The 23,731-nt window shown below is 40.7% G+C and overlaps 1 protein-coding gene across 1 annotated transcript in view; it reads left to right on the forward strand.

Annotated features, from left to right (window-relative positions):
• SCAPER (S-phase cyclin A associated protein in the ER) overlaps positions 1 to 23,731 on the forward strand; it is a 135,718-nt gene that overhangs the window by 75,099 nt on the left and 36,888 nt on the right. The window contains exons 24-25 of the mRNA XM_041489801.1: positions 10,532 to 10,647; positions 17,951 to 18,074. Of these exons, the coding sequence (XP_041345735.1) occupies positions 10,532 to 10,647; positions 17,951 to 18,074 (240 nt within the window). The remainder of the gene's footprint in view (positions 1 to 10,531; positions 10,648 to 17,950; positions 18,075 to 23,731) is intronic.

Raw genomic sequence — 23,731 nt, forward strand, 5'->3', positions numbered from 1 at the left:
TTATTGTAGCCGTGAGAAGTGTGACTGGCAGGTTTGTGAGCGGGGGTGCTCCTGGCACGGTGGCTCTGGGTCAGCCCGTTGCTGTCCCTGTGTCCTCCGCACCTGCCGCTCTCCACTAGAGGACACCACTGGCAGAAGCAGCAGCGATCCTTTGAATCCTTGCAAGTCATTAATCTATTTAGAAGTAGAATTTCTCTCTGTCAACAGGTTCAGACACCATTGTGCTTGGAAATCACACAGCTCTTTCTCCTGCTAAGCTGCTTACAGCAGCTGTCTCCTGGTGTGGGAGCACATGGGAATTACCTGGATAATCGCTGTGCCCTGACAAAACTTAAACCTGCAGTCACACAGGGAATTCATTCTGCAGAAAAAGGGGAAGTACATGTATGCACAGCACTAATTCCACAAGGGAACAGCTGTGTGCCCGCAGTCCAAGGGCACCCTGGGGAGCCGGGGCTGTTGGTGCTGTCCTGGCATTGCAGGGGGCGGTGAGCACGCCGGGCTGTCCGTCTGTCTGTCTGCAGCTGGGCTGCAGCACTGCCAGGGCAGCGGCAGCAGGGCTGAGCTGTGCCGCAGAGGCACATCCAGAGCTGGGCTGGAGGCACGTCCAGAGCTGGGCTGGAGGCGCATCCAGAGCTGGGCTGAGATCAGCTGCAGAGGTCCCGAGGCTGCTCCCCTCCACCTCCCCCTGCAGAGCCGTGCTGCTGTCATGGGGCAGCCGCTGCCTTTCTGTCCTGTGTCTTTTGGCCACGTGAAGATTTTCATGCGCAGTGCACTGGTTTACACCAGAAAGCCTTCTTTGATACCAGGCAGTGGGCATTTCCTAGCCAAAGTTTTAAAAAACAAGATAAACACCCCCATGCCACTGTAACTGTGCTTTCATCCTTACAGGTTTTGTTCTCTGCGAAAGTAATTGATGCTCTTATTTGTTACAATGAGAAGTTAAAACTTTAAGGTTCATTTTAGCTAGACGTATGATGTATTTCTATGCAAATAGTGGATTAATATTTTGATCCATGCATTAATTTTTCAACTCAGCATACTCCTGCAGTAGCCTGTTCCAAAGCTACAATGATGTCACATGAAGGGAAGTAATTAATCAAATGTAAAGCTGAATTATAACTGTTTAAAAACAATTTAAAGTTCAAAATCCAAACATTAGCAAGGGTATTGAATTGCAAAACATCAAAATAAGTTTTAAAACAATTTTTTTTTAAAGTAAAAAACAAATAAGTTTAAACAAAAAAGTTTTACCAGCTAAAACTAGATTTTGGACCCTTGGAACTTTGTATATTGCCACTGAAAATCTAATAATTTTGCCAACACAGAAAGTAACATAGGGAATTCTGTATTTATGCTTCCTTTGTTGTGTTAAGTACAGAACCTCAATTGGAGCATGAACTCCAGGAAGGATAAAGCAGATAGAATTGTTGGAAAAGACAACATGTAAGTAACCCTCCTCAAAATTAATGCATTTCTTTAAAGCCTGTAACAGTAAGAATTACAGAATTTTAATGTCTAGGTGATCATCACTGGGTGCCAGTGATGCACAGTGCCACTCAAACACAGCTTGAAGAAGATTCAGCAGTGTTCAAAGCCTGGACTATCAGCACTGTCCTGTAAGCTCCAGTTTATCTGCAGTGGTCCAGGCTGCTGTTGGAGTAGAAACATCCCCTTGTGTATCAACTGCAGCAGCAGATTTGATAGTCCCAGCACAGAGGCAGTGGGCAAGCACAGCAGGAGCTCTATGGACAGCATTTCCCACCCCAACAGCCTTTTCCTGTCACTGCCTGGAAGAAGTCAACAGGTCAGGTGTGTGTTGTGTGCTGCAGGTTGGGCAAGGCAGCTTTATCTCATCAATAATTCCTTTGCCCAGAGTTTCTGTAATCTGTGGATTAACCTTTACCCCAAGATGAACATATAAATAGGAACTTGTTACTAGGGGTCAGTCACAGAATATTTTTTAACTTGTTTGCTGGAAATGGTATTAAAAGGCAAGTTGAGTTCACAGATAAGCTCTGCAGTGTTCTTATTCCAAGATTATTGGGAGGTTAATTTCTCACAGTGGGTGTAGTTGAGAACTGCTGCAGGATGTAATTAAATGCTGTCAGCTTCCAGTGTTGTACTAATTGTGGCTTTTTTTGCTGTCAAATCAGGCTCCCTCTCCATATGTCCTCTCCCACATAATTTCAGTATCTTCACTTTGGCTGGATTGCACTGGCTGGCATAGTCTGGGCTCAGCAGAAATCAGCTGCTTTGTAGTGGCTGACAGCTCTCAGCAGTGCCCTGTCAGATTCAGTGTTCGGAGAGACCTGACTTGCCTGCTCACTGGGCACTTCATTGTCCAATAAATGTTGAGAGAGGACAGGACAAGATTATATAATTTTGCTTTCTGTTTACCTATTTGGGAAATTTTATTTTTGTGATTAATCAGAAAAAGTCAAATTAGCTTCAGCTAATGGAACCATCTATGGAGATCCAGGAGCTCTCTTATTATTGTTCCTCTTATTAAAACTCTATTGTTGCTTTCCTCCTCTAATTGATGCACTTACTAGAGGCCCTGTTATTTATAAATAGACCAAACATTTATTTTTAATAAGCACAAGTTCTGCAATGCTCAGAACATGTCTCTCAGGACATCTGTGAGGGTAATTCTTACTTTTCCAAGCAATATTGTGTGTTTCCTGTAATGCTGCTTGGCATGCCTGAAAGCAGCTGAACAGAGAGCATGGAATTCACTGGTTTACCTTTACCTGTCTTTCTTTTATGGCTTTCACTGACTCTTGTGGCTTCACAGTTAGGATTGTGAGGGTCCTGTCCTTGTCAACAGAAGTACAACAGGGTGCCTCTCTGGGACTTCACTGCTAAACTGAAAAGCCACTGCAGAACTTGGAAGGAGATTGTGTAAATAAGGCTCATCCTGTTCTATTAGATCATTCAGTGAGTCAGTAAGGAGTCCTGTTGAATTTGGTGTGACCTGACAATGTGGGCAGATGTTAGCAAGCAGAAAAATGAGTTAAGTATATGATGGCATAGACAGAAATTAGGTTTATGTGCACAGGATGTTTAGTGTTTTCAGGACAGGCCTAAGAATCAATTTTTAGTATTGGTATTGTCTCTAGGCCTCAACAAATTTTGGGTTGCTTGTCAATGGTAGACTTTCAGAGAGGATAGTCCAAAATGCCTCTTCTTCTTTTATTTTTGGTACAGTTAAAAAGTAAGGTGAGCCTCATTTTTTATATTGCATTTGAATGCTGTATCAAGTGCTTGTTTTTTCACCCTTTTGCTTGTTAGATATTTGTCCTCCTGTGTGCTAAATCCAGGCTGTGAAGTTGCAGTTGGCACAGCTGAGCTGTGGAGGTAAAAGCCAGCGTTACCCGGATGCTCAGGGCCAGAGGCACCTCTCCATGGGCCAGAGCAGGGCTGAGCTGCTGCAGGGGGGGCACCTTCCCCAGGCCCCTTTGCCAGGGAACTCTGCTCCTGCTGAGGAAGCACAGACACAGGGGCTGCCTTTCCCCTAAGGCTCCAAAATCTCCTTTCAGGCACAGAATGTGTCCTTTGCTGGGCAGGATGAGGTGGCCGGAGTGTTTGTCAGGGCCTCCCTGCTGGGGCTTTAACCCACAAGCAGTGCTGGAGAGAGAAACTGATCCAAATACAAGGGAGATACTCCTTGATGTGAATGAATGCCTCCCTCCAATTCAAACGACACTTAGCCAGTTCTGGCTCGTGTTTTAATCCTTCACCAGTTTTTCATTGATATTCGGTGGTTGAAATTATATTGTGGGTGGATTCACTTATTTTTGAGAACCCGTTTGAGATTTACACGTGGAGTGGGGGGTTATTATAACACTAATTTCACTCAGAGAAGTGTTACAGGGAGCAAAATTGCTTATTTTAATAGAAAATACTCCTTTGGTGTACTCTCCAGGGATTTTCACTGTATAAAGTCTGGAGAACTACTCAAAGAATGTAGGTTTTCTACAGCCACAAATGTGTCCATGGTTGTGTATGTGCATGTAGATATACTTGTGTATTTATTTAAAGGGAGAGGAAAGGTGGGAAAAAAAGAAGCCAGCACAATATTCAGTTGTCTGGTTTGTTTTTCTAAGCAAGCTTTGAACTGCATTTCTTAGCCCCTGGCATTTTAGATAGAATCTTCAAACACTAGATAAAAGGAAAGAAAAAAAATTCTTAAGATGGATTTTACTATATTTTGCTAATTAGTTATTATTTCTTCCGTCAATGAACAGTTTAGAATAGAGTTGCACAAGTGTGTTCTTTCAGAAATAGAAGTCAGCATGTTTCAAAGTATTTGGTTCCATTCAGAAATAATTTCTTCTGAAATACTTTAGTTCCTGAAGTCTGTTCAAACGGGCTCTCCAGATCAGCTTCTGATTTGAACATTCTGCAGGACCAGCACAAAACCTTCTTTGGGTTAAGGAAGGAAAAATAATTTTTTTAGATTTCCTTTTTAGTCTTCATGAAAATATTTATTTTGGAGGTTTGTCTTTGAGGAAGAGTCTACACCAGAGTATTTCAGTCAGTTAAAAATATTTCAAATAGTCAAAATGGTCTAAAGTCACATAGAGCAGAGATAGCAAAGCTGGCATTAAATAATTTCAGCTGTTGAAGCTCAGCATTATTTCTGATTCTGCTCTACTTATTAACTAATAATAATAATACTTTAACAGGAGAAATGTGTGGAAGGGAGTACTTTGGTCCAGGACATCGGATTTCACCCACTAACTCTTGCGCCAAATTAATAAATTATGATTTAACTGGGATCATATTTTTCTAGGTGATAATCAGGTTTGATTTAAAAACTTTAAATGATTGAGAGTTGACTGTATATGCTAAGTATATTATGCTCATCATTAATTACTCTTGGCGTTTAAAAAAAACCATTTTATTCTCACCTGAATTAATTTGGTTTCAGCTGCCAAATATCAGCTGTTCCTGTGTATTATCAGACATCTTCCCATTCAGGTCCTTCCACCATGTTATCCCAGCATTTTTTTACTCTCCCCAGCATAAACTAAGTGGCACTTCTGTCGTGCCTCCTGGTGAGACAGCTTTCCTGACCTCTGCTGCTCCACAAGTGCTGTGGTTTGCCAGTGCCCTGTGCAGGGGGGGAGCAGCGGTGCAGGGCTCCTTTCTCTCCTGGAATATTGAACACACAACCCAAAAGCTGTTGCAAAGCAGTGCTGGCCTTATTTCCCTCTGTGTTACTTAGTGTTACCTGCTGACTTGTATAAATTCAGCAGCATTTTCCCCCAGTTTGGCTTTATTTCTGAAGCACACAGTTCACATTATGCGACTGCTTTAATGAGTGCAACTAAAGCCAGCCAAGTACCAGCACAGGCCAGTTGGCCTTTTCATGTGTTTCTTTGTTGGCCACATTGGGTAGGATGTGGCATATGTGTAAATCACTCTTTTTGAGCTGTGTGTATTTTTCTGTACCAAATGTCAGGTAATGAGATGAAAACTTTATATTGAACTTTCTATTTAGTCTGCTCATTTTCGAATTTGCCAAAAATACTTGTGTCTTCGGGTAAGTGGTGCTTCCGAGGGTGCCACAGATGCCAAACCCTGATAAAATCTACCCTATCTTGTTAATGAACACACAAACAGTTGTTCCCCATCTGCTGCCTCTGTCTGAAAGGTTAGGAAGCCCTTCCTTCTTGATCACAAAGGACATAATTATTGTCTGTAGAGGAGTCAAGTACAAAGACAGTCCATCCAGTCTGACCGCTGCTACACTGCAGGCCACCAAAGATTAACAGCTGCTTCTCCTTTGATTAGGTTAGGTAATAACAGTTACTTTAGTTAATAATTGGATGGATTCCCAGGCCATGTAATTCAGGTTTAGGCTGTCATTTTTTGCTGGCATGTAGCTGAACTGTATTATTGGAACAGAGCCTGTAATCCTATTAGTCAGTTGTCACTCAAGCCATAGCAGAGAAGGCAAATTCAGATCCATTAAGGTGTTGTAACAGGTAGGTAAATAAGTCAGCCATGCTTGGCCACTGTGCAGTGAGCTGTCTTGATTGTTTGTCCTTTTTTAAGAATTAATTTTACATTTTTAAGTATGTTTAATTCATAATTAATCCATAAAATGGTTCCATGGTTTGTCTAATTTATCACGGTTTCTGTTTACTGTGTCACATGCATTAGTGTACATACTCCTCCCACTAAGTTACTTGATTCATTCAGTGTTCTGCCTAAATTAGTGGCTGTAGGCTTCAAATGACAAGTTTATAATGGTCCAGAGATTAAATACATGCTTCCTGTCGCATCAGCTGGGTTGGTTTTCCTCCTGTGCAAACATGACCACTGTAGTTCCCAGCGATGGACTTGGGAGGGATAAGGAAAACAGACTCTTTTCATGGGTTGGGTTTGAGTGCTGTGTCTGCTGCTCTCAGGAACTGCATCTCTGTTTTTGTTTTCCTAATGTTTAAGACACATCTAGGTATCATCCCTAAGGCTTTTGTGCCTCCTCATCTCGTTAAAAAATGCAGAGATGACAGTAATAATCATTTTTGCCTACTTGTTCATTTGTCTCTGCTCTCCTGTGTCACCAGGTAACTTCAGAGCACAGAAATCCTATTGTGTTTAAAAATCAAATTGTTATAAATGTTATTTGAATAGCTGTGAATTTCTGAAAATACATATTAACAAATCAAATCACACTTTAAAAACAATGTATAAAAACATGTTTATATATTTTCTGTTGTTCAAGGAACATGGATCCCACAGTATCTATTGCAGAATAACCCTCCCAGTCTAAATGTGCAGCTACTCAAAGAACAGTGAAACTATGAAACAGGTTTCATAAACAGGAGAGCTAAATAATTTGGGAGGCCATGTTGGAAGATTGGAGGCTCCTTTCAAGCAGCAAAAACATGTAATGCTGGTTTATGCTCTTTTCAAATAGGGATTTAATATTTATTCCCTGTAGGATCTATCTGTTTTCGTACTCAACGTGATGCCTAATCTGCTCAGAGCTTTGGGTGCTACCAGAATAAAAGTTGTGGTTACCTGAAAGGGTCTTTCATTCTGACACAGGTTCTGGCAGAGATCAATTTAAATGAGAAAATATGTGAGCAAGGGCTCTGAGTAACTGAGATGCCTCAGTCCACTTCTTTTGAATCCCTCTTGCAATATGTATCAGCTAATGTAAAGCTTTAGCACTTCTGGACATCATCTTTTCAAGGATATTAGTTCATTTTTCAGAGAAAGACAAATTGGGTAAGATGTCTTGCTCACGTATTTTTATGATCCAAGAAAGATTTCTTTAGATGAATATAAAAATACTTAAAATTTGAAAATTGCCTTAAGTAGGAATTAATTCAGACATATTTTAAAAGAATTTGGTGTGATTTGGCTGCTTCAGAGATAGAATGACAGTATGTTTCAGCCCTAGGGAGATTCCTTTAAACACCTCCCAGTACCAGGTCTTGGCATGGGTGGCTCAGGGATGATTTCTTTTTCCAGGGTTTCCCCAGTCCCATGGTGTTCACCCTGCAGACCTCAGCAGTGCAATATTCAAGTGACTCTTGTGCTCCTTTGTGGGCAGGGCACATTTTGCTTTCAGCTCCTATAGCCAAGCTCCAGGAGCTGTGCCTGATCCTGGGATTCCTGAGAGCTGGACACTTGGGTGGGACCAAGGTCACTCACACATGCCAGAAGCCAGCAGCGACTTCAGCATCAACATTGCCTTCCAGGACATGGATTAGAAGCCCTGGAAGTTCTCCATCTTACAAGAATCACTGGAGAGAAATACATTAAATGTGCTAAAAGCCATGTCTCCCTATGTGGCAGTTTTACAGACCTCTGTGAGCACAGGTAACAAATACAGCGCTCATGGATCTTCCCCAGCTTTACTGCTGGTTGTATCTTCCTTTTACTGAAGCCTCTCCCTCTCTTCCGTGCACATCATTAGGGATTTATTTTCATTCATAAGCATCAAAATGCTGATGAATTTTTATGAGTAATCTAGAAAGAGGAGTGATAGGACATGTAGCTAAATCATATAAAATCAGAAGAAATTACAGACTCCCTTCTGCTTGGTAGAAAACTGTGGTAGTAAGAGAAGTTTTTAGAAGGCAAATTTGTATTTTGACAAGTAGACTTGTATTTTAGTAAAGTATTAGACAAAAGTGAACCAGGTGCTCTGAAAAAAGTCTGTCTATAAAACAAGTGATGCTCCAGATCGAAATGGAAGGAGAACACATAGGAAATGAAACAGCTTTAAAAGATTTATGTATTTTTAAAATAGATCTGTGAAAACCTCCCCTCAGATTAGGGAGACGTTGTTTCTTTCAGTGTGACTCTAATGACTGATCAGGGTAGGGGGAGGTTCCTTTCTGGACACTTCATTACCAGGTGCTTTTGGAGAAAAGAGGAGATCTGCAAACAAAAAAAAAAAATCACAAGTAAGAAAAGTTCACATGAAAAAATATAAAAGGTTAAGCATTAAAGAGAACATGGAGTTGATAAAGCCAAGTAGGAAAAGGAAGCAGTGTATGAGCTCAAGAATGGAGCAGTTGCTGAGGGAACAAACAAAATGAATGCAATAAATCAGATATAACTCAGAGTAATGGGATGAAATAGAGAAAGGGCATATTTGGTCTGAATGACAGGAAAGACTTCTTGCCACAAGAGCTAATAGGTTGTGGCATAATATCCCATGAGAAATAGGGATAGTGAGAAGTGGCAAGTGCTGGGCACATTTGGAGCTGGAGAAGCACTGAGAGATAAATCAGCAGTGTCAGAGCCCTGGCTGCTGTGCTGCACAGCCCCCTCTGAGCTCTGAGCTCCTGCTCTGCACTGCCAGGCTCTGCCCATTCCCAAGGAAAGGCACCCTGCAAACAACAGATCTCTCTTACACCTGGGGGGTTCAGCCAAAGCGAGCAGGGAAGGGTGAGGAAGGCCCTGGGCTCTGTCTGGGGGTGTGCAGCACTGGGGAACAGGGCAGGAGGAGCTCTGAGAGCTGTGGCTGTGAGCCAAGGTGCTCAAATATAGTCAATAAGGATGATTTATGGCAGGACTGTTCCTTCACTCTTTGGGTCTTTATGGCTCTAGCAGGAGTCGGTGGAAAGTGTTATTGGGAGCCAAGGGAGCTTAAGGAGGCAGGGGCTTGGGGTTTTTTTAGATGGGAGGAAGAGGAAACAGAGGAAGAATATATGAGTGAAACTCAAAAAATAACTCTGCAGTTAAGGCACATTTACTGGGCTCACTGGGCTAAAATTAACTGCTAGAAATTATGCTTATCAACTAGCCTGTAGGAAACCACTGGTTGGTGAGTTGGCATACACATTTGCACTCATTTGAGGCCAGTTATTCCTTGGAAGATAAATCTTTTGGTTGTCTAAAAATTTAAATGCATTTCATATTAATTGTGGAAAACACTTCCTTCTTGAATATCTGACTTCTGTGAATAGCTTTTCTGTAAATTAAATACAATGTAGTCAAGCAAAGTTGCATGATTTAAATAAAAAGTGAGATATGTGCTTCTGTGTGCAGTGTCTGATCTCACCGGGAAAAATGTTGCCCGTCTAAATCATATTACAGCTGCTCAATTATTTTTGTAGTTGCTCAAATAAATATTTTATTGTCGGAGTTATTAGGAGGTTTTTTCTGTTATGCAGTCTGTTACAGTAGAATACTTTCTTTATAGACTAGTAATAATCATGTTTATAGAGGATTTCCCTTTTTTCCCCATATGTGAAGTGCTTGCAACACTGGGGGGAAAAAAGAAGAAATTCTTTCTTATTAACTAGTATATCATCATCATCATCATCACTGACAAAATACATATGATCAAATACAAACTGCCAAAAAACTATACAAGATCAGCAGCTTAGAAGTAGAGAATAGGAAGATTTTACTTGCTTTATTTTAAACAGAGGACATTAAACTAATTTTGTAGGAAAGGACAAGAGTGTAAGTTCTAAAGTACTGGATCTGCTGCAGCAAAAGCCCAGTCATTTGCAAACTGTGAGAATAATGATAGGATGGTAATTCTGTGCAAGTTCTAAGTGGATACCTCGGAAAAGGGATCTGCCTAAGCTATTTTGTGCATATTCATAAACCAAGCCTGGAGGTTGTCTTCTGTTGGAAAAGTTTGTAAAAAGGAGGAATTACCCATCTGGAGATCGTCTGTATTTTTAAAATCATACAAAGCAGCATAGCTCCAAAGGTAATAGCAACAGATAAAGGTGAACTTTATTAAAGTCCCTTTAATTGTATGGCTTACAGGAAATATGGTATTCAAGTGTATTACCTGTGTAGTACTGGGTATGTATATATGATAATTGAAACAAAACACCTGAGGGTTTCAGCTCCTGCTGTAGAAAGCCTCTTCCTTGCGCTTGAGCAGTGAAATGCTCTTTTTCAAAGGTGTCCAATGTGATAAATAAATGGATTAAGGACTTTCTGCAGTGACAGAATCCACAAGTGTCAGAGGTACCCTTTATGTAGACATTTCTTTAATTTCTGTGGCTTCTTTTCTGTGTTTGTGTTTCTCCAGAACACAGCAGATAAAATTGCATTCCGGGCTGCAGGAGGACTGACTGCTCTGGAAAATGTTCTTCAGATGGTGACTTCTCCCACCAACCTGAATGCAGCTGCCCGGGTTCCCTTGAAGTGAGTTTGATGGGTCCTTCACCTGCACTTAGAGTCACTGGAATATTCATTTCATATCTGCTGCTTCACTGCTTCTTCTTCTCCTAGTCCTGTGTTGGACTTCAGAGCAAAAAACTCTGCTGTTCTCTATGCTGTGGAAGGTGAAAGACGTTTCCACTCAGCCTGTGGTTTCCTAACTTGGTGGTTTTAGTTTGAGCTATGACATATTTGAGCAGCAGCTAATTGTGTAAGAATTGAAGAGACAAAACTGTGTTTTAACAGAGGAGGAGATACATGTCTTTTGAAGTTAGTCTGCAGAGATCTCTAGTGGGAAGCGGGGGAATTTTTAAAAGGGTTGTAATTCACTGGAATCTGTCTGCTTTTAAAATTAAATAGTTGTAAGATACTGCTAGCTGAAAGGGCGCCTACAAACAGGTAAATCAAAATTCTTGTGGATTAGAGAAATTCCTCTTTACAGAACAGAAGAATGGAAGGGTTTAAATGCCTAATCCCTAAAAAAGAAGGTGGTGACTAAGCAGAATTCCTACAAAGCCTGGTACATCAAAAGTGTGCTCTTTTCCCTAATCTCTAACTGTAGGTGCTATACAGTCAAGAGCACATAGGTGCTTTCAGAGCACAGCTAGGCATGGTTTTAGTACAAACCCAAGATATCCTGGTGTGTACCATTGTCATTGTTTGTTTGTAGATATTTTGTAACATTGGTGTAATTGTAATTTAGGCACTACTGTAATTTAGTGTGAGAGTTTGGATGAAAACTGGCCGATAATACGTTATGGGACATAAGTGTGAAGTGCTAGGAAAGAGCACTAAGGAAAAAACATTTTTAAATATCTTGACTTTGCACTCCTAAGAGAATAAATAAAATTCCTGCCTTTGCAGTTGTGCCAAATGCACTTGCTGCAGGTCCAGCCAGCTGCACTGGTGAGCAATCCTGAGGTGGGCCTTTGGGGAGCAACTCATGGACAGCCTTGGGGCTTCTTCATCTGTAGAGTCTCTAATTTTGAGTGATCTCATCAATGTGGGATAAACTTCACAAGGGACAGGAGTGCACCGTCTGCCCACATAAAGCCTAGTTTAAACTGAGCTTCAAATTCTTAGAATGTGCACAACCCGTACATCTTTGATTTTTGTTCTTTCCTTTTAAGAATAGTCTTGTTTTGGTAACCTTTGTTGAGAAGGTTTGAGAATATTGTGTTTACATTACTGAAAACATTGTGTTTGAAGTTTGTGAGGCAGTTTGAGGTTGTATTAGGTCTCGAAGGAATTTGTGTGCTGATAAATAAAGCCCCATGTCAGCCACATTTGTGTAACAGAAATCACACCCAAACAGGTGATCAGAGGTTCTCCTCTCTCTGCCAGTCACTCTCACAGCTTTTTCAGACCAGTGGTCACTCAGATTCCTGAGCCTGTTCATGACTGAATTATAAAAAGAGTTTTTGCCTATTTGAAAATTTTTCTAAACGTTGTTCTATTAACACGGATTTTCCACTATCTGTATTTCCCAAGGAAGTACGGGGGCAGAAAAGAGATTAATAGAAACTGTTCTGACAGCATTGTTTGTTAAAAACATCTTCTGAAGAGCTTTGCTCCACTCCTGAAATACAGCATTTCATTCAACTTCACAGCAAATTGCAGTCTCCAGTTTGTAGGCACTTGAAAGTATGGAAGTTGGGAAGTTATCCATCAGCTTGCACGTAATTTGACACAGGATCCTGCTCTCTAAAGCAAACTGCTCCTGCAGGGTTGGTCTGTGAGAGTCTGACTTAGGGAGTTTGGAGTCAGCTGGAAGTGGCCCAAGGAACTTGGTCTTGCTGCATGGGATGCAGAGGCTCCTCTCTTGGTATTTCTGTGGCCTTTTTGGTGGGGAAGAATGTTCTGTGCAGAATCTACGCCTGAACTGTCGAGAGCAACAATAGTTCCAGAGGGTGAGACTTGCTATGAGTAGTTTGAACCAGGCACAAACCATGTTCATGGTCATGCTATGGTCTCACTGAATGAATTTAAGAAATTTTTCACATACAGATTGTTCAAGGGAGGTTCAAAACCAAGGGCAATCATAGAATACGTTTAATTCTTTAAATGAGGAAGAAAATTCAGATCACATTTCTCATTTAATGTTAAAACAAGTTTGAAGTTACTTTTCTTTCTTTTGTGCAAATGTCATTTACACCCTGATTTCTTGAACTTTGAATCTAGTGAAGGAGCAGTTTTTCTCTGGCAATTTTCTCTGTTCAAAGACAAAGCAAAGCCCTGTGGAGAGAAGTTGAATGAAGACCTTTCATGAATTGCCCTCCAGTCTTCCCTCAGCCAAATATGCTTTGCTAAAGGACACTGCTGTACTTCAGATTGTTTGTGGCTTCTTGCAATGTTTAACCATTTGTGCTCATCTTAAATTGGGAATTTGTCTGTTGCTTTGTGATGGGGATAAGCTATTTACAAGTAGGTGAGGAGATTACATGGGCTATTATCTACATCTCTCTTTCCCCAAAACCCTGGCTGTATGGTGCAGCTCAGAACTTTAATCCCATGTCTACAAGATAAAGCTTTATAATCAGAAGATTTAACAATATGCCTGTTGTTTTGTACCACTGTCCAGCTTGGTGGTCAGAGCAGCAGGATGGGAAATGCTGTGAGGAGGATGTGACATTTATGAGACAGATGATACATTTGGTGTTGGGGCAATTTTCCTCCCCTTCAAATAAATCACTGGAAAAGGGGAAGAGAAATTTGGGGGTTATAGTAAGTTTTGATGTTAACATAAAAATTAATGTCCAGCCATATCATTTCTCAAAGCAGCATTTTGTAGCGTTCCAGGATTTGTCTACTTCTCCACAAAACAAGACATAGTCAACAGAATTTGTTAAGGTTTCAGAGCCCAATGATACTCTTCTTGCACAAAAAAGCAAATGGGAGCTGCACAGCAAAACAATTGAATGCCTTCAGATGAGGAGCAGAAGATGAGTCTCCTCCCCTGGGCTGCCTTGCAATGTGCAGCTCATTTACCATGACATGTTGGTAACAAACCTGCTAACAAATGAGGCTTGTAGGGTTTGTCTAATTAACATTTGGGAAATGCTTTGACTTCCTTGAGTGATGAGTATTTTAAAAGAGAAATTGGCAGTAATTGTGTAAGGAATAAAGTTGGACTTTTACAAGTTAAGATGGGATTGAAGTAAAGTTTAATATATCTTCTATTTTCATAAAGTTTCTTGCATCATTTATTTAAGGCAAACATTATCAGGGTAAAAAAGCTCAAACCATAATTACAACATAAAAAGAAGAAATTAGTGCCCCCATAATATTTTGGATAGCATTGATACAAATGACATTTTTTAATAAGAATTATTTTGAACTAATAGTGGGCTTTATATCTTGTTCTCTGTAATTTTTACTTGTGTTTGGGAACATACACTTCTTAAGCTGCAGTGTTGCTCTTCATGCAGTTTTATTGTTGTTTCAGTCTATATTCTCACCTTGATGGTTCCTTACCCATTCCACTCTACAGCCATTCTGTGCACCATTTCTCAGTAACGTTTCACCTCCCACTTCTTTGCAGCTGAGCAGGTAATTACTGATCCCCTTCCCCATCAGACTGCTGCATAATATTCAAACTGGTTAAAAATGAGCAATGTTCTACGGAATTAACACATCCTAAATTTGATAACGTTTAGTGTTGTATTATTGCACTGCCATACTGAGCTTTTAGGGTTATTCGTTGATAATCAAAGCATGTTCATTTGTAACATCAGCAGTTGTAAGAATGGGGAAAGGTTTTACACTTGAAACAGGTAAATTTTTGTGTGTTGATGATGCCCGGTTTTTGTAAAGCAGAAGTTGAGTTCTTGCCTCTGGGTGCTGATGCACTATCATGGATTAGTTTTCCATGATTACATACTGTTAATGCCTCAGTATTTTTAATAAAAGTTAAAGTTTGTCAACTTGTTTATATCAGGCAAATTGAGAAAATGAAGATGAGCTAACATTAAAAAATAATCACATGCAGATATATAAACTGTTGAGATCTAGCTTTATTAAAATGAATCCTCCTCTCCTCCTCCTTCATATGAATGTAAAATAAACATAACATACATATGCATATTTTGTCTAGTTTAAAGACAGATTTCTTTTTTGGCTCCAAGCTTGTGTACCATAAGGAGGTTTTTATAATTGGATTTACTCTGGAGGAAAGCCTTGCATCCGAGGGCAGCCTGGCCGTGGGCTGGAGTGAGCATGCAGGGGCCAGAGCTGGAAAGCTGATTTGTGGCTGTGATACAAAGTTTAGAGCAACATCCGTAATCAATAACCTCCTGCTTTGTAGGGCCTCCTGCTCCAGCCCTTCAGCTGCCTCTGGCATCTCTGGAAATAACACCTTTGGAATTCAGAGCAGTTATTTTCCTCCAAAAGGGAAGAAGAGGCTGGGAAGTGCATTGGGTTTTCCATCCCAGCGAGTTGAAGGAGTGGTTGAATAAAGTTGTGGCTCTGCCGTTCGCAGCCCCTCGCTTGTCTCAGTGGCCTTGTGCAGAAATGGTGACAGTTGACAGCTGTTGTTCTCTTTAATAAGATTAAAGTAAAGAAATTAGTTGTGCTGTCTCTAATCTGCCATTTAACACTGCCAACCACCTGGGGACACTTCTGTGTGACACTCCTGGTGCTGGATTCCAGTCAGGCCGTGGAGCCGCGGCAGAGCTGAGCACGCAGTGATCAGAATGTGCTCAGACGAGCTGCTGTTAGCAAGCTCATGGTATCAATTAAAGGAACCCTCTTTATTGCTGTGAAAAATTCATTTGACATCCATTTGCTTCCAGCACCTTTTCAAATGCATTATCAGAGTCTCTGGAAGCACCAGTACTCTTTGTGACGTGAGGGTCACTTGGGAAATACAAAAGCGTGATGCATTCGTAGAGTGGAATTTGGTCTTTAGATGAAGTGGGAAGTTTTTGTGTTTTCAAGTGTAAAATAAATTATCCTCTTAGGAATTAGGAATCCCATATATCAAAAAGCATTTATTGCAGTGAATTAACTAAATCACCTCAGAACTCTGAAATGCTGTCAGAATTAACCTACAAGTTCATATTTGACACATTGGATGAATTATAATGTTTATATTTAAATAGAATTGATCTTTATTTTAGAATAACTGATAAAATGACAGAAGCTGATTTAAAGCATCTTCTCAACAGAATATAGATACTACCAATATAGTTTTTTCTCTCTCCCCCTCTAAGCATACCTACACAAAGGAATAATCTTCATGAAAGATAGAAGGAGGTGCCTAATGAAAATATTTTTCAGCATTACTGAGAGAAGGGAACTAAATCCCCTTCTGTGTCAGGAGAGGAAGAGAGAATAGTGTTGCAGACAGATTTGTAAAAATGCATGTGAAGCATCCTGCTTCGATTATCTCTAGGTGTTATCCTTGTTGGCTAAAAATTAAGTGAAATGGATGAAAATTAATCTGCCTTTGGTCAATAAGTAATTATTTAATATTGTTTTCATGTCGTGTAAGCTGCAGATTGAAATTGATTTAATTAGGCAGTAGTGTAAAATTAATTACCAGTACAGTTAAGTTAATATAACTAGTAATATGATGACACTCAGAAAAGGAGGGAAAGTATAAATATCCATTCACTTATTTTCTGAATTCTCCAGCTGAAGAGAAGACAATCCAGCCATACAAATGAAAAAATTTTGCTCCACTCTTTCTGGCCTCTGAGCATTTCCAGCTTTCCTTTGCTTGAGAAATACAATGTATGTGAGAGGCTTCCAGTTCAGCTCGGGGGAGCCAGGCTGAGTGACCAGATGCCACAGCAATGAGCCCAGCAACAGCAAAGCCACAGTCCTTATTGTGTAAATAATTTTGTTGTTCCAAAAAGTATTTTAGGAGAAAGATAAAGTGTAAAACTCAGCTCCAGAAGTATGCTGAGTTAGTCTGCAGCTTGTTCTGTTAAATACCAGCTTTGATGGTTTCAGTGCAGTAACTTGGTGTTTGTTGCAGTCCCACTTTTGTATGACCTTTCAGCAGTGCTCATAATTTATTTTCTTCTTTGGAGCTTATTTGAACTTAGTCACATTTTTTTCATATGTTGAGAAAAACTCAACAAAGTGAAAGTTCTTTTTATTTTAGTTTACTTTAAAGAAACAGTTTGAATGTCTAGCCATCTGTGTTTATTGTTGGATGTATTCATGACGCATTTGTGTTGTGTGTCTGTGTGTGTGTTTGTGAGGTAACAGTGATGGCTTTTGTAGTAAGCAAAGCTCAAGAAACAAACTTCTTGTTTATTCTGGAATAGGGTTCTCTTTGGTAAGATTAATCTTCTCTGTGAGAATATTCTCAAGGACTGATCCCAGCTTCCCTGCAAGGCCTGTTTTGAGGAGAGCACTTTAATTGGAGCAGATGGAAATCACTGCCCCTGGTGCAGGGAGCAGTTGTACATGTGCTGGTTTTTTTTTTGTTGCTGTTCCCCTTGTTGTGTTGCTCCCCTTGCAAAGCTGTGCCCTCTTCCCCCAGCCACAGGTGGGGCTCCCCAGTGCTGCTGGAGCTGCACATCAGCACTGCAGGCTCTGAGAGAGGAGAGGGGACAGTGGAGCTGCACATCAGCACTGCAGGCTCTGAGAGAGGAGAGGGGACAGTGGAGCTGCACATCAGCACTGCAGGCTCTGAGAGGAGAGGGGACAGTGGAGCTGCACATCAGCACTGCAGGCTCTCTGAAGAGAGGGGACAGTGGAGCTGCACATCAGCACTGCAGGCTCTGTGAGAGGAGAGGGGACAGTGGAGCTGCACATCAGCACTGCAGGCTCTGAGAGGAGAGGGGACAATGTGGCACCAGAGCATCTGGGCCAGGCCTTCCACCTGCTGGGTTTGCCAGCTCCTTGGGCATCCGTGTCCCTTGTGCTGGAGCACAGGCCCTGCTGACCTGTCAGATCTAGGAATTGCTGTCAGATACTTCACACAGGGCTTGAAGGTCCTGCCAGGAAAGAGTTTGGTGTGTTCTGTGGCTGTAAGCTGCACACACAGAAATACTACCTATCCAAGTGATGGAATTGGCTGATGCTCTGCATCACTTTCGGTCAGAGTTTTGAATATAAAGTCTAGTACCCATGGAGTCTGTGGCTTCTGATAACTATGGCTTTACTGTTTTAAAGTTATTGAATTGATTTCATTTAAGGTATTATTTCTCTTTGGAATCCCAAGTTAAAGAAAATAAATGTGAATTCCTGCAAGCTTATTGATGCTGCCATTTATTTGCTTCTAATTTACTGAAGTAAGTAAAATTCTAATTTTTCTTCCCTTCTGACTTTCTAGGTCACTGTGCAGTGCAGTAAATGTTTACAGCCTCACCTGTAGCAACTGCATAGAAAACTGCACCTATGTCCTCTTTAGTAATAAGATCACTTTTCTGATGGACCTGTTGATACACCAGTTTACGGTAGGTAAAATAACTCCTTTAATTTGTAAATTTTTGCATGCTTCACAAACATGTTAATGTATTTAGAGTATAAGAACATCAGGAGGTATGTAAGAATAAAGGCTTGAAAGAATAAAATTAATTTATTTTTTGTATTTGGTGGCTGTATCTACTGTACTCTGTAGAAATTGATGTATTTGCTTCTACTAATGACTTCTGCAAAAGCATGTGTACCAGGAACCCCATGAGTGGATATTGTTCTGTCTTTTTCTGAAGTTGTTTTCTTTAATTCACCTATAGGAATATTTAGAGTTTAGACCACAATGAGTTGTGACTGTGTGTTTGATTCTTACTTGTTTCAGTGTCATGAATCTAAGTCAGGTCAATACATTGCCAGAGTCTGATTTGCTGAAGTGCTTAAATAGGACTCTTTAGCAATGAAAGTTTTAATTTTCCAATGTTTCATTTAATTTGAAATGTCATTAAATATTTTATTTGAAAACTCATTTTTAATTCATAGTGACCTGCTCATCATAAGATATTTAGTCCTGGTTTTTTACTTATAAATTGTGTGTATATATTTTCATGAGCCAAGCAGTTTGTTAATTGAAAAGTTATGTACATACTTTTAATAATTTAAGCGACGCTGTTCGAATCAGCAGCCATAGGACAGTGATGAACACTTCAAAAGGCTCGTCCGAGCTCTCTGGCACACGGCAAAGCGGAGCGCAGCCTGTGCTCTGCGGGAGCGCTGCGGCTGTCAGGGCAGCGCTGGCTCTGGGGCAGGCTCGGGAATCACCCGCCGGGAATCCTCCGGCACCTCAGCGGGACCGGGCTCGCTGTGCTGCCAGAGCCCGCCTGGGCAGCGCTGCGGAGCAGCTGCGGTGTCCTGGCGGAGCACAGAGGGCATTTCTTAGGCAGAGCTGGCCACCTAGAGCTCGGAGATACTGCAGGAGGAACGTTTGCTGCACTTAGAGCTCTTTTCAGTCTGTTGCCAAATACTACCCTTGAATTGCAGCAAAACTGTAATTAAAGCTTAATGTTTCCCGTGATCCACAGTGGACTTTTCTTTCCTATACAGAAAGTCTCTTATGTTCTCTTCATGCAGAATTGGCCCTTAAACTGGGATATCTTCATAGTTCCATGAAGTGCACATTTGAGTACAAAACCCAAAAACACTGCTGCTTTTCTAACCCTGATTTTTCTCTCTTGAAAATATAATAAATCAGATCAAGTTTGAATTTTTCTTTTTTTTTTTTTACAAGAAAGAAATGTACAAACTGAGAGCAGCTCTGAATACCAAAATACTAAAATATACCCCCAGAGACTTTTAACTGCCTCCACTTTTCCTGGCTGGATGAGCCATGTGATGCAGCCTTTGCCTATGTCATGTGTATTTCCACTTACTGTTGGAAAATAAAGCCCAAAGTAATACCAGGAGTAATAAATGAGAATGTATATTTGCAAGGTTTTAACAAATTATTAAACAACTACACCAATATTTGCTGAACACAGGAACAGTACTGTTTGGAGAAGCATTTCAGTATAATCTTGAATACATCCCGTATGAACTTTATTTCCAACCAGTTTCATGTGGATTTAGTTTTGGTTTGGGTTGGTTTGTTGGGTTTTTTTGTGTTTGTCGTCCAGCCTGTCCTGGTTAATAGTTTGAAGTATCCTGTTCAGACCTTTCTTTGCCTCCTGCCTAAAGGCACTGGTAGGAAGCCTTCTGTAGCCTGACTTACCCTGTTACCTTCCTCAGCCTCCTTAGCTCTGGTAATGCCTAAATCAGTGTCTGTTGAGGATAACAGGGGTGTTTCCTGATTTCCATGATTAATGGATCAAACCTTCCCACCTGCATTCATCCAGGTCTTTGCTGGAGTTGGAGCTTTGTTTATTTACTGCTGTCTCTGCTCTTCTTTGTCTACTGTAGCCAGAAGATAGTTGCACAATAATTGCAACTTTTCCAGTTTTCTGTTTTGGAAGGCTTCATACCAACAAAACCAAGTCATTAATGGAGGTGTAGGCATGTAAGGATCATTTCATATTTTGAGGGTTTTATTTCCAGTCAAGTGACAGCTGTCATGTATTTTCCCCAAAGATGTCTGAGAAGCCATACACCTAAACCATACCTGTCTGTGTGATACAATGATAGATCACTGTGATTATTTTTTAAGGCAGTCTTTAAAGGAATAGAATCTGAAAATTCTAAGTAAGACATCATTAGTGAATGTGCAATGAATGTTAGGTGAGGTAGCCATCAAACAAATGTAGGAATCAAAACGCAGTTGCTGGTTACTTTTTTCTTCTCCAAAATACAGTGCTTAAATTTGAACCATATTTTAGGTTAGTGGCCTATGAAATTTTACTGGGTTTAAGTTAATCTGGTTATCTAGTCACAGGAAAGTAATTTTTCTCCTCCACTTCTTGCCTGGAATGTGGTGCCATTTAATTGGGGTTCTTCAGAATGATAGCATACATCCTATTGCAGTTTCTTCACCATTTGTGGTCAGTTTTTTTTAGTCTTCTGTGCTGCATCAAATAAGGCAGCTCCACATTAGCACTGATGATGACAAGAACTGTGAAATCCAAGGCACATCTGTGCTGCTGGGCTCTTCCAGTCCATTTTGAAATTACATGTGTCTCCACAGGGTTCAGCTGTGTGGCACTGACAGTTCCCTCAGTCCCAATAACAAGCTGTCCTGGGGTGACTTTATGATGCTCCTATCCCCATTGGTCTGTTTAGCCCAGAAATAGGTTTTGCACCTTTAAGACTGGTTCTGAGAGCAAAGAGGGGAGAGAAGAAGTGCACAGTTTGTTTTTAGAAACTGCACTCACCCCTCCACATTCCGGCACCTGGACAGACAGCAGGACAGAGCTCTCCTTTGCTTTTAGTCAGTGTTTAGCTGGCTGAGGCAGAGAAGTTCCCTGGACTGTGGTTTTTCTTTTTCTTTGGAGCTGTTCAAACCTGCTCTGGCCTGAACACCAGAAGAGCACCAGCAGCTCTTACCTGTGGCCCACCGGACCGGGCCTGGGCCGTGGCATTTCCAGAGCCAGAGGGACTGACAAGAGACTGATAAGAGACTGATAAGAGACAGAGTGAGCCGAGCCACAGCCCAGGGAGGGACTTTCTGAGTGTGTCATCTCTTCAGAGCAGCAATAAGTTTTATTGTTTAATATTGCTCTTTTTTTGTGCTGGTGAATGCTTTGCCTGTTAAATAGTTTTTTCCACTTTTCTCCAAGGAAATCTCTTCCCGAACCAGTTGGGGGAGGGGCTGCTTGAATTTGCATTCTAGAGGAAACCCATTTAGAGGTTTTCTCCCAAATTTTCCCTAAACCAGGACACAAGCCCATGTGGAGAGTAGTAAATCCTGAAAACAGGGCTGGAGTAGAAGAGGTAATGACAGTGTTTAGCGGTAGGGAATTTAAACTGAAACCTTCACTTGCACCATCTCGAGGCCATGCACTTCCTGATCCATTTCCATTTCTTTGCTTCACTAGTTACTACACAGAGAGTCTGACAGCCTGCTGAGACTTCTGAGGTGTACTTTTCAGTATTTTTGAGGCAAGCCCAATGGCTACACATGCAAAAAGCACAAAATTCTTGGTAATAGGAGAATGATATGAAATAATTAACCAAATGAAGAGAAATTTTGTGCTTCTAAAGGTCTGAAGTCTTTCAGTTTAGGTTTACCAACTCTACATTTGAAATTCTTCATGGCTGTGGAGGACTATGCCTTTTATGAAATAAAAATATGAATGAATTGTCAGTGCTGGAGCTCTACGTTGCTAACTGGAAATGTTTGGTGTTTTTTGTTAGCACAGAAGGAGAACGTGCTCTGATCTGCAGCGGTATTTTGGTGATGTGAGTCAGAACAGAGGAGCATTTTCAGCTATATTAAATGTGTGCCTAAGTGCTTTACTGGATTGGGGCCATATTCTGCAGCATCTTACAGGATTAAGCCCAAGATGCTGGGCAGAGCTGAAGAGCTTATGGCAGCTCTGCACAAGCATGGGAACCCCTGCACAGAGTGAATTCTCCAAGGAATAGTTTATCACTTGTGTGGAGTCTGTACCAGAGTGTTCCAGTTCAAGAACTGACTTAAAGAAAGAAGGACTCTTGATTAGGCCCAGCAAAGTCAGCCATCAGAAAAGCTAAAATAGCATTGAGGTGTTGGATGTGTCAGATATTTGGACAGTAGTTACGCATTTCCTGGTTTTTCCATTGTGATTTTAAAATGTTTTATACCAATTAATCGAAAAATCTGTTTAAGTGTTTAATCACACCTGTAGATTTGTGTCATATAGACTGTTAAACCTCAGGAATGTGGAATGTTGTTACATTTACCCATTCAAAGCTCATGTTCAGCACAGCTTCTGTGGATGTCATTAACTCCTTGTGTAATTGACACAAAGAAACCGGAGCCTGAAAGCTTTCATAATTACACTATTAAATCTTAAGATTTCTTACCCCCTTGCTTGATATAATAATCAACAAGCAAGCACCCCAATTAATTTTGCTTCTGCAAGCACACCAATTAATTTTGAACATAAATCTCTACACACTTTCACACTATCCCATTAATTATTTCTTCAGTAAAAGAGCTGATCTGTTGTCACTCATTTGAGTTAGTATAAAAGGAGAATCTTCAAGGAATTCAGTTCAAATCTACCTATTTTCTATCAAGCAGTATTTGTTTCTATCTATTGTTTGACATGACACTGTGTAAAAAAACACATTCGTTCTCACTTCATATTAATTAACACACATTTTCTGAAAAAATTGAACATGAAATAAGCTCTGCAGTAAATTACTCTAGTAAGTGCCAGCTCTATTTATTTTACTAATGAGGAAGAGCAGTTTTATTTTAAAGCATGAACTTTTATAGCTAAGGACTATATACTTAGAAAATATATTTCTCCTGTGTACATTGAACTGGAAGACAAAAACAGACATTATCCACTCATAGTACTGCTCATTACAGCAAACCAAAGGCTCTGCTGGAAGATATTATTAAATCTTTAAAAAAAATACCACATATAATTTTTTTTCTAAGGTGAAAACCAGCAGTAAGTAGCATTTGTTAGCAATTTTTAAAACTTAGTGTTCCGAGCAGAAAGTCACCACATTTAAGTTGATTTACACATTGCAAAGCTCAGTCCATCTGTCTCAGTGAGCAATTGGCATCATTAGGCAAGAATTATTTTAGTCAACAAATGTTACTGGAGCAACCTAGCATTGTTTTTCCTATTGAACTTGAATAAGCAGCTAAAGACTTCTCACTTGCTCTCTTGGCTCAGCACCAGAAACAGACCATTACAATGAGTTTTAAGTACCAGCACAAGGCTCAGAGCTAATGAATAATAAAGAAATGTGCATGTTGTTCTTTGTCACCAAGTGTCACCAAATCCCTCCTGATACCTATACGAGGAGGAATGCTCTTCTCTGGCCTCGCTTGCATATACTGAGTGTAAATGATTTTAACCTGGAAGGAAAATGGCATTTCAGCCAATATTGATCCCCAATGCCTGTGTCAGCCCTCAGGCTGTGACAGAGCAGAGGGATGTGGGTTTGGCCCAGCAGCATCAGCCATGGGGATGTTCCAGGAGCCCCGAGCCCTGACTGCTGCCAGTGTCTGCCTCGAGCACTGCAGGACTTCACACACACTCCACTTACT

This window comes from Pyrgilauda ruficollis, unplaced genomic scaffold, assembly GCF_017590135.1.
Source record: "Pyrgilauda ruficollis isolate IOZ18807 unplaced genomic scaffold, ASM1759013v1 scaffold96, whole genome shotgun sequence".
In the NCBI taxonomy this organism is placed as follows: Eukaryota; Metazoa; Chordata; class Aves; order Passeriformes; family Passeridae; genus Pyrgilauda; species Pyrgilauda ruficollis.